A 10,924-nucleotide genomic window follows, 5' to 3' on the forward strand; every position below is an offset into this window, starting at 1 on the left:
TACGATTACAATACTATATTAACTTATCTTCGAAAATTAGTTAGATATCATTTAAATATTCAGAATCTCTTTTAGTTCTCGTTTCTGAAGTTTCAATGTTCTTTTGTTGTGTACCATTTTCAAAAAAACAATATTGAAACAATATTATTAAAAAATCGGCGCGCGGCACAGCAATTTGAGCATGGTCTACTCGTCTCAACGGAGCGATAGCGTCTGATGTATGAAATAGAATTATGTTTTTAGCTCCCGGAACGTGCGATGCAAGATGATTTCTTGCGTAATTAAAAATATAGTAAGCGCCAAAAGTGTTTTATCGTGATTAAACCAAAACTATAAGTAATTACAAAAAAGTGGTCGGACAAAGTTCTCACAAATGTTTCAATATAATTGTTTATGAAAAAAAGAACATAATAGGCATTACCATGTCAAGTAAAAAACGTAAAAGTGTGAAATTTAGAGGTAACTTCGTGAATTTTTTCTATCGAGTCAATTTCAATATTTTATGTTTTCGATCTGACAGTATAATTGAAAATATCATCAAGTTTTACATATATTTTATTTTTTATATTTGGTCTTGAATATTACACGTATCAACTAAATGTTGATTGGTGATTTGACTTTATTCGCGTTCTTCATAATATTAGTAGGGATAGTGTAGTAAATTGCTTTGTTTTTCTACAATGTGCCATACGCAGTAATGACTAATAATAAAGGTATACATATTATAATAATAGCTGCGCTTCGCGGTTTCACCCGCGTGGCTCCGCTCCTGTTGGTTTTAGCGTAATGATATATGTATAGCCTATACTCTATAACAGCCTTCCTGCCTTCTTCGATAAATAGGCTAATTTTTCAAATCATTACATAAAAAATTTATGATTTATTTTGTTTTCATTGATTTTTTGATATGTCGTATGTTGTTGGATGCATTTAAATTATTTTAAAATAATCTTCGAACGACTCAACTCGATCTAAATGGGATTATTTGGGATAAAAGTGTTAGATGTAAGTGAAAGTTAACGTTAATGTACTGATTGGAATTTAGAAAAAGTAGAAGTAGAAACCGAATTAAAGATGATCAGTGTCATTTAGAGCAGTGGTGGCTCAGTGGTGAAACCTCGGACTTCGAATCGATAAGTCCGGGGTTCGAGACCAGGCGAGCGCGCAGGAATTAAATTGATTTTTCAATTTATCTGCGCATGTTGTAACATCACCACTGCTCGAACGGTGAAGGAAAATATCGTGAGGAAACCGACATGTCGAAGAATTAAAAAGTTCGACGACATGTGTCATCCGCCAACACGCACTTGGCCAGCGCGGTGGATTATGGCCTGTACCAAGAAGCTTATATCTAATACACTGGAGATTTCGGTATGAACATTGACGTGTAACAAGAAAATATTGCCCAGTTCATGTTTTTTATCACTTTCACACCTAACTTGGTATTGCCACTGTTAATACGAAGTTTTCCCAAGGCTACTATGTATGCTGTAATATTCTGTGCAAAAGGTTAGTTTTTGTACATGAGTTTGTTGATAAATTGCCAAAAACGTCATTCAGAAGCATTGTTGGATGAAACAATTATTATTTATGCTAAATAAAATAAGTATCTGAACCAATTATTAAAAAGCGATACTCCCTGATTATGGGTAGTCACCATAATAAAATTGTAGCAACTCTCACTTTGTCAATATGGCATGTGTGTCAAAAAAATTGCGTCGCTTCGAATATTTAAGTTAATATTGTTGCTTATTTAATGAATATTTTCCGAATATAAAGAATGCATTGTATTGTGCAAAATTGCAGAAGCGTTTGGACACCGAATTCTGGCATAGAATTTCACAGGCAAGTGTACAATACGTTACGTTATTTACAATATTCCTCAATACTCCTGCATTTACCTGTTTAGAATCATTTCAATGGCAAAAATTGTCTAATTTAGCATCATTTTAGTAAGCAGTCATGTTAAATTTGTTATTTCCCCAATACTTTATCATTTTTCAACAAGTTTTCAATAAACAAATTTAACAAGTAAGGTAACCATGATGACGAGTTTTTATGGATAGCGAGGAGAATATATTGTAATAACAATATTATGATGAAAATTTAGAACACCATTTTAAAGATTGTTACTAGTAATGAAACAACACACGACATCGGTATTGCACTCACATGTAGTTATAAGATTGTTCGTTTTTACATTGAAATTTATACTTTTTTAACTTACCTTATATTTTTTTGTTTTACGTATTTCAGCTTTCCAAAAAGTAAAATAAAAAGAAATATATGTGCCCATCAAGGTTACTGAGGATTACGACCCAGAAAAAAATACCTTTTGAAAAATAAACTTTGTAAAGTTAGCTGAAATTTGTGCAAGGCCGCTAAACAGTTTTTCTTTGATGATTTTGGCTTGAAATTGACCAGTCGAAGCAACGCGTTTCAAAAGAAGATCTGAGTAGCTTACAATTTGGTAAACAGCATCTGATGCAAATCACAACTTTCCTCTATTTACAAAGGATGCTAATGCTATATATCGGTTCATATCCAAGCTTTGTAGCCAAAAGTTGTTTAAAACTATCATTCTATACCAATTAAAATTGTATGTACCGATAAAGTATGACCATAATATTATAAGTAATATAAATACTGTTAAAAATATACCTTTGTCGTTATTATTTATAGACCATGATTTTTAGTTTTTTTCTATTTTGAAAAATCCTGAATTTACAAACCAGCGTGGTCACTCAACAGAAAGAGACAAAAAACATGACTGACGTCATTCTAGATCATATTTTCTTGTTACAAGTTATTGGTCATAGTGCAATCTCCAGTGTATTAGATATAAGCTTCTTGGCCTGTACCTAAGAGCAATAAACCTATAGAGTTCTTATATTGAGACAGAACAAAATACATATTTTCTAATCTACTTACTCTTAGTATAAGCCAGATTGAGATAGCGATAGAGTATCTGCACTGTCTTCAAACGTAGCGCGCCGGCAGTCAGTTTGTTTTCCAACCAGCTGGTGGGCTCAGTGTGTCAAGTGTTTTTAACGAAATATTTAGAAAATTAAAGTGTACAGTGTTTATTTTTATTTGTCAGTGTGCTAAAATAACTATTGTATGTTTATCAACCGGCTATCACTAGTCGAATGGGAGTTTTGGATAAAAACAATGTGCAAATATCTTTCCATCGGTAAGTGATTTTCAGCAAATTGATAAATATTTATGTTTTAAACCTATTTGAAGGTTTTATCAAGCGCTTTTTTGTAATTTTATGTTGTAACTGTAACATTTACCCACTTTATGGGGTTGTGGAATATAGAATAATGAAATAATTTTTAAAAAATGTCACAATAATATCACGTTTGGCATTTTGTTTACCACCGTAGTATTGTAACACATCTAGCGTATATTATCGATTTATGACAAAAAATCTATTTCATATTAACGTTGATTTATTTATTTTGTTTCTTATATCAGATTTATATTATGTAGTTGCTTTTGCAAATAATAGATGTAAATTTTTTACCGCAGGAAAATAAAACGGCCACGTGGTTGTTTTATTTGCCTTATGTGTTTTAGTTTTCGTTTGTTGTTTATTAATTTCTCTTTCAGATTATTAATAAATTCATTTTGTTTTAGATTTCCAGAGCTAAATAAAAAATGGGTATAAAACATGAGACATGAGTTGATTGGACGCCGCCACAATTTGCTATATTGTGTTCACTGCATTTCGAGCCTGCGTGTTATCAAGATGGATACTCTAGAAGAATTGTGCAATCTTACGCTTGCGTTTTTTTTGTTCCTGTAGTTAGATAATAAATACATTTGATTAAAGAGAGTGAATTTTTATTTTGAAATTTTTTACACATAAGTTACTTTAAATGTGTAACTATGTGAAAATTAAACGGTTGATTAAATGACAGTTCTCATAGATGAGAAACTACTATTGAAATACATACTTAATATACATGCGTTTTCAAAGAAAAACCCGCATAGTTCCCATTCCTGTTGGATTTACGGGATCAAAAGTAATTTTTCCAAATTTCATTGTAATCGGTTTAGTAGTATTCGCGTCAAAGAGTAACAAACATTCATCCTCACAAACTTTCGCTTTATTAGTAGGATGTTAGGAAAATGTTTTCATTAAGACTGTCCTTTTATTAACTTGTTAAAATGCTGCATGATTCCTTCATGCTGACTGTGCCTTTCTCCTCACTCCTTTAACTTTATCATCATTTCCTTCTTTATTTTAAATTACATTTCAAGTTTTAAAATTTCTTTTATAATATACTAGCTTTCCGCCCGCGTTTTTAAAGAAAATCCTGCACAGTTCCCGTTCACGTGGGATTTCCGGGATAAAACCTAACCTATGTGTGTATGTACAAAATTTCATTGTAATCGGTTCCGCAGTGAAAGAATAACATCCATTCTCGCATAATTTCGCATTTATTATATACAAATAATGTATTCAACTGAAATTAATTATAAGTTTTGTTTTTTTTATTTATTATTTCACGAATCCGTAAATGCAAAATACATTCACGATTTTATCGATTGAAGCACATCCCATCACTATCACCTTCTATCTATCTAAATACGTACCTATAGTAAAAATGGTGCCATGACTATGTTGAAACGTAGCTTGTTGTCTATAGCTGTCTCATTCTTTCATACGACGTTTTCTTTAGATAGAGAGAAACAAATATATGTAAATTGTATACGCTCGATACAAGTACTCTATAGGTTTATTGCTCTTAGGCCTGTACCCTCATAGGAGGCCCGTGTCCCAGCAGTGGGAACGTTTATGGGCTGATGATGATGATGATGATGATGAGTGTCATTTGTTATATTAATTAATTTAGGTTAAATTACTTATTATAGGTGGATAGGGGAAGAAGATTATAACGTGCTACTGCGGTTTTCAGTAAAAGTGTAGAATGGCATTATATTATTTGCATTCAATATCCTTAGTGATAAAAATATTAAAATGGTTTGGACTGTCTGACTGTTTGTCTGACCAACACAAAAATATATTTTATACTGGCGGCAACTTTATCAATGTTGCTGCGAGGTTGCTGCCCAAGAAGCTTAAATCTAATACACTGGAGATTGCACTATGAACGTTGACTTGTCACGGGAAGGTATGACCTTGAATGACGCCTGGTTGTTCCTTCATCCCTTTCACACCAACTTGCCAAGTTAGGTGTGAAAGGGACAAAAAACAACCAGGCGTCATTCAAGGTCATACCTTCCCGTGACAAGTCAACGTCAATAGTGCAATCTCCAGTGTATTAGTTATATGCTTCTTGTTGCTGCCTTTTGCTTTTGAGTTTTGGGGAATGGGGGGTCTGCCGTTTGACATTGACAAGTGATTGACACTTGACGTTGTACATCAAGATCATGCTGGATAACCTCAAAGTTCATGTGTGAGATTTGTTTACACTAGTATTTTTATAAAAATAACATAGGTATTTTTGGTTTGGATTTGTGAGAAAGAAAAAATAAAAAGATCTAACAATGGCTGAACAAGTAAATCAACGTATTGAGGGCATGATAAATGAACTGGAGCAGATGCGAAGAACTAATCTGTTTGACGATGATGAATTAAGGTATTGTGGTATTTTAAATACTTTTCCTATTAAATAACTACCTATATAAAGATCTTCTTCGATTAACAAGTCGCATTTGATTGTTTCAGGGAAATATCTCGTAAAAGAAAGGAATTTGAATACAGAATTCAGAGACGTATAAAACAAAAAGACGATTTCGTTCAGTATATTACCTATGAATTAGCTTTATTAGAAGATATATCGTTGCGTAGAAAACAGGCAAAGATTAGCGATAAAAAGAAAGACATAGAATTCGCAATCGCAAAGCGCTTGAATAAATTATTTAAGCAGTTTATTTTGAGGTACCAAAACGAGGTGGAGATATATTTCGAGTACATAAAATTTTGTAACAGTGTTGGATTTCAATATGCTGTCGGAGCAATTATTGGACAAATGTTACAAGTAAGTTCATATTGGCTAACCTATTTCTTTATTGTTTTGAAGACAATCCCTTATCTCCTATTAAGTACATTGAAAGTTTTAGTATGCTTTTGATAATCATCATACGGGTATTTCATATAATAAATGTTCTATTTAGATTCATGGTGATAAGCCCAAAACATGGCAACTAGCAAGCATTTGGGAGAGCAAAGAAAAGAATGACCTGGACACAGCGAGAGGGTTTTTATTGAAAGGGATCCACAGACATCCAGAATCTGAAGTTCTTTACTTGGAATTATTTGAGATCGAATTGAGGCTGGCTTGTGAAACTGAAATTGAAGAGGACAAGGTAAGGTTTACAATAGAACAGTATTGGCCGGATGATTTAATTATTTATTTATGATTTGTTTTCCTACCCTCAGTTTAGACCTAGAAAACTTTGCTTAGACGTATGATATAGTAGTTAATCCTAATAAATCTAGCCTTCATATGTTTAATTTACTAGCCGAAAAAATAAATATATATAATCTTTTATTTTTAGGAAAAATATCTAAAAAGAGCAGAAATTGTATGGCAGAACAGCGTTAAGAATATTCCTGAATTGTCCTTTTTGTTCAGACTTTGTGATTTGTCTATGAAGTACAATGATGGCCCATTAACAAAGTCTTTAAAGGAAGAAATTTGGAGAAGACGGGATGAGAAAGATGTCTGGGCTTATATTGCTTCAAAGGAATTAGAGGTAAGTTTATTATGATAGTTTGTCTTATCTTCTTAAATCTAATTACAACTTTTTTTTTACTTGAGACTTACTGTTATGAGAAAGGATTGTAAAATGTCATTTAATATCTTACATTATTATAACAGTTTAATATAAAAATGGAAGTTTGATTGTTTATCTGGTGTATGTTATACTTTCTGCGCTAAACAACAGTACAAATCTGTCTCTGGTATTATTTGAAATCTGTTCTTGATGAAATAATGTTAGATTATTTAATTGTCAGGGCTATCATTGGGAGCAAATTGAAGATTTTGTTGATCAAGACAACCAATATTCTACGGAATTGCAGAATTTTATAGCCGTTTATGAAGAAGGTCTTCAGCAGGTAAGCAAATACGAGCATCTAATCAAATTTGTTAGAACAGTTAATATAGTCAACAATATTTTTTGTATAAACGAGACCTTGTTTTTAAAATTTAGGGATTCTGTTATTAAACTAAAGAATATTAAATAAATAAATATTTCAGGACAATTAATTTCACATATGGCATGATCTGATCCCATACTAAGCTATATTTATAATATTATCACCCTTTTTATAGTAACAGATTATACATATTTTTATAGAATGTGTTATTTAGTTTCCAGATGAGAAATTATGTACAAAATACATCCATGGTTTACTTGGCTTGAACAACAATATTTGCACGGATTTACAAAAGATCACCGCAGTGAAACAAGCCTGGATGTATGGACATGAAAATGGTTTATTGTCCAATGATATGTATGCTTTTGGTATATCTCTATTGAAATTGGAAGGGGAAATATCGAGTGATGAATTTGTTCAGGTAATGTTAATGAAGTATCCTGTATTACTAATATTATGAACAAAATTTTGTAAGAATATATGAATGTATGTTAGTTACTCTTTCACACGAAAACCACTTAACAGATTTTGTTGATCTTTAGCTGCTAAGTAACAAAAAAATGTTACAAAATTTGTTCAAAATTTAAATTAAATACCTCATGCCATTTTAAAAATATTATGTACCAATTTTTAGATTATAGATACAGCGTTAAGTAAAAATCCAAAATCAAAAATACTATGGGAAGAAAAGATATTGCACAGTAAAGATAATGAAAATAAAATGTTATCTGTGCTACAAGATGCAAATAAAACAATGAAGGGTGCTGATTTGTTGCATCTGTGGAATTTTGTATTGGACAATATACAATCTAGTGATGTGGTAAGCATACATTATATTAGGGCATTCACATAAAAATGTTGACGATAAACAGCTGGGAATCAATAAAATTGTAGTTAAAATTAATTATAATATTGTGAATAAGTATCCTTTCCTTAGAAGCCTCATCAGAATTTTATAAGTAATAATTTGCTCTAAAAACTATATATATTGTATATATTTAATTTATTGCATACTTGAAATAAGTGTAGATAAGCCTTTATTATTGATAATACGAAATGAAAAGGCGATATGATAATGAATTTGGAAAATTAACTTGATAAAGGAAAAAAAACAATAAATCACATGCAATACTATAATACAGTTAAGACATTCTGTACGCATTCTGAATTGTCATGTTTACTATTTAGTCTGTGTTAAATTATCTAATAAAATGACTTTTTTCAGCTAAATAAATGCTACAAAAAATTCCAAACTTGTGAAAGTTTAGTTGTTTTATCATTGAAACCCAAACTCTTGCAAAAACTTTATGATCATAATGGGTTGAAAGCGGCAAGAGATGCATATGACGATTTTATAAGGACTCCTCCAACACAAAAAGAATTACATCTCGTTATGATAAATATAGAAATGGCTCAAGAAAAAGTCGGTGCTAAACATATCAGGAAATGTTATGAATGTTTAGTTCAACATCACGGTTCAAATTATGTAGATGTTTGGTTGAATTATATCAAGTTTGAGAGTCAACACGGGAACGCACAAACAGTACCTCAAGTACATAGGAGAGCTATAGCAGCCTTGAAAAAGGAATTAGTTGATGAGTTCATTAGGGCGCAGACATTATCTAGATTACAATAAATAGATTTAAATGTTATATGTGTTTTCTTTATTCATATTTATAAGTTATTATACATAGCATAGACAGTAATGTTAAATGTTAATAAATAATTAATTAATAGGAAAAATCTACTATTGTAAACAAAAAATAGACATGTAAGTAAATAAAAAGAATGAAGAACAAAATATATTTATTTAAATATAATCACACTTTTCCTCAACAGTATTAAAAAGAAGTATCCACATAGTACACCATTTATTAATACTAATTTATTTACATTTAACAATTGTACACATTTCTCTACAAGAAGTCAAAATTTCTACTTTGGTGAATGTGGAACAACACTTAGCAAATAAACATAGATAAATGCATAAGAATATCACTGTGACAGTGATTATTGCATCGCTGCAATTGGAGCAATGTAGTATCTAAAGATGAGAGAGGAACCTCGCTTGTGCTGTTTGCTTCTTACCAGGTCCTTCCAACAATTTTGCCATGAAGGGTATTTAGGCATAGCGGGAGGGTTACCCGCCTGCAGGGTGCTGCCTACGACAGCCATGCAAGTAGACACAACCATCAAAGGATAAGTTAGAGTACTTGTTATAAATGTGAGCAAGGGTACTGTATAGTATCTCAAATCTTTGGTCTTAACAAAATATTTATTGACATAATATGCCAATACTCCTGTTATGGTCACACATACTAAGTCGCCGACCAATTTCGGCACTATTCCATGGTAAAATCCAAGTATTCCGTCATCTCTGTATATAGAAACAATCGCTCCCAGTAACGTACTGTATTCTTCTTCCTTGCCGACGAATGACGCCATCATTCTGACAGTGACGACGTGGAAAGGATACGAGACCACCACAGAGGCTGTATGCATGATCATATCACGACGAGCCAGTTTATAATAGTCTTCAAATTTAGGTTCTTCATCGTTTACAATGTTGGGAGGGTCGTTTATTTCAGGTAGGTCGATACCGCAAACATAAATTACTTTCGATGAAAGTTGGCTGGACGCAATTAAGCCCAGTACTCTTGCAGAGAGGCCGCGGTAGCATCCAAAGAAGCCGTCGGATCTCTTAATATGTTTGATGTATTCAAAAACGTTAGGTAATATCATGGCAGGCCGTCCAAACAGGGTTGTAGAACGCCGCGGCGCCAGAGGTTCATGACCGAGTTGAATCAAAATCTTTGCATATTCCATAGGATGGCATATCGTAGTTACCAGTAATTGAGACGGCAATGCCGCTATTTTTTCTTTCTCTATTTCATCCATAATCAAAACTTCACAGGACCCCTGATTTTTTCTGAAATCAAAAATTGACAAACAGTCCACCACAGATATATAATGATACGGTTATGGTCATGTGATCAAAATAGATAATAAATTATACAGATACTATATATCATAGATATAGATAATAAATTATACAGTAAGATGATTAAAAAGTGACTTGATAGATAATTAATGATTACTAGCTTCAACTTAATTATTTTTAAGATAATAAATAATACTTTATCCTTTCTGTTCTTTGGAATGTGCGTTGATAGATCACTATGTCAGGTCAGTCAATCACCTTTGAGTTTTAAAAATTTAGATTCTTATTTAGATTATTGCCGATAATCGATAGGCAAATAAACTATTATGTACCGCTCAGTTTTATAGTAAATATTATTTATTTGTATAGAATCTAAAATATTTTTTTCTAAATTTTATAGCAACGTTGGATTAGTATTTATATTTATATAATATACAATATATACATATAATTCTATTTATTGCCTACCTTCTATAATTTACTTAATCTTATTCTTATAACACACTTAAACCTAATTTAAAAAAACCTAAAGCTGAAGAGTATTTTTGTATAAACGCGCTATTCTTAGGAACTACTGGACCGATTTCAAAATTTAAGATATAGCCGAGGGATAAATTAATAATAAGATAAGCGAATATATTGTAAAAGCGTAGGTAGGTAATTAGACACTCAGTGTCTTTAAAATGAAGTGGGAGTTTCTAAAAAGCTGTTTCCTGAAATATATTGTATATAGTTTACAAAATAATCATTGAGGTTTTATTATTATTTCGTATAGGTCCTCTCTATAGAAATTTGTGCGACAAGCGCGATGTAACAAAAAAAAATTGGTACGAAGGTAGTTGATT

The 10,924-nt window shown here is 31.7% G+C and overlaps 2 protein-coding genes across 2 annotated transcripts; one reads left to right on the forward strand and one right to left on the reverse strand.

Annotated features, from left to right (window-relative positions):
* Nucleotides 1-5,387: 5,387 nt before the first annotated feature.
* LOC123694458 (U3 small nucleolar RNA-associated protein 6 homolog) lies at nt 5,388-8,790 on the forward strand. Its single transcript, XM_045639900.1, has 8 exons — nt 5,388-5,612; nt 5,702-6,014; nt 6,151-6,342; nt 6,535-6,732; nt 6,995-7,096; nt 7,353-7,559; nt 7,773-7,958; nt 8,364-8,790. Exons 1-8 carry the CDS (start codon nt 5,521-5,523, stop codon nt 8,772-8,774), a joined length of 1,701 nt encoding a protein of 566 aa, XP_045495856.1. The 5' UTR covers nt 5,388-5,520; the 3' UTR covers nt 8,775-8,790.
* A 137-nt stretch (nt 8,791-8,927) lies between these two features.
* Nucleotides 8,928-10,120, reverse strand: LOC123694459 (mitochondrial carrier homolog 2-like). Its single transcript, XM_045639902.1, has one exon. It carries the CDS (start codon nt 10,034-10,036, stop codon nt 9,149-9,151), a length of 888 nt encoding a protein of 295 aa, XP_045495858.1. The 5' UTR covers nt 10,037-10,120; the 3' UTR covers nt 8,928-9,148.
* Nucleotides 10,121-10,924: the final 804 nt, after the last annotated feature.

Source organism: Colias croceus, chromosome 9 (genome assembly GCF_905220415.1).
Source record: "Colias croceus chromosome 9, ilColCroc2.1".
In the NCBI taxonomy this organism is placed as follows: Eukaryota; Metazoa; Arthropoda; class Insecta; order Lepidoptera; family Pieridae; genus Colias; species Colias croceus.

What these genes read in the sequence shown, in the direction of transcription:
- LOC123694458 (XM_045639900.1), top strand. Translation starts at nt 5,521, where the DNA reads ATGGCTGAACAAGTAAATCAACGTATTGAGGGCATGATAAATGAACTG. An exon ending in CTGAAATTGAAGAGGACAAG is followed by an intron (nt 6,343 to 6,534) that starts GTAAGGTTTACA and finishes TTTTATTTTTAG; the next exon opens with GAAAAATATCTAAAAAGAGC. An exon ending in ATATACAATCTAGTGATGTG is followed by an intron (nt 7,959 to 8,363) that starts GTAAGCATACAT and finishes GACTTTTTTCAG; the next exon opens with CTAAATAAATGCTACAAAAA.
- LOC123694459 (XM_045639902.1), bottom strand. Translation starts at nt 10,036, where the DNA reads ATGGATGAAATAGAGAAAGAAAAAATAGCGGCATTGCCGTCTCAATTA.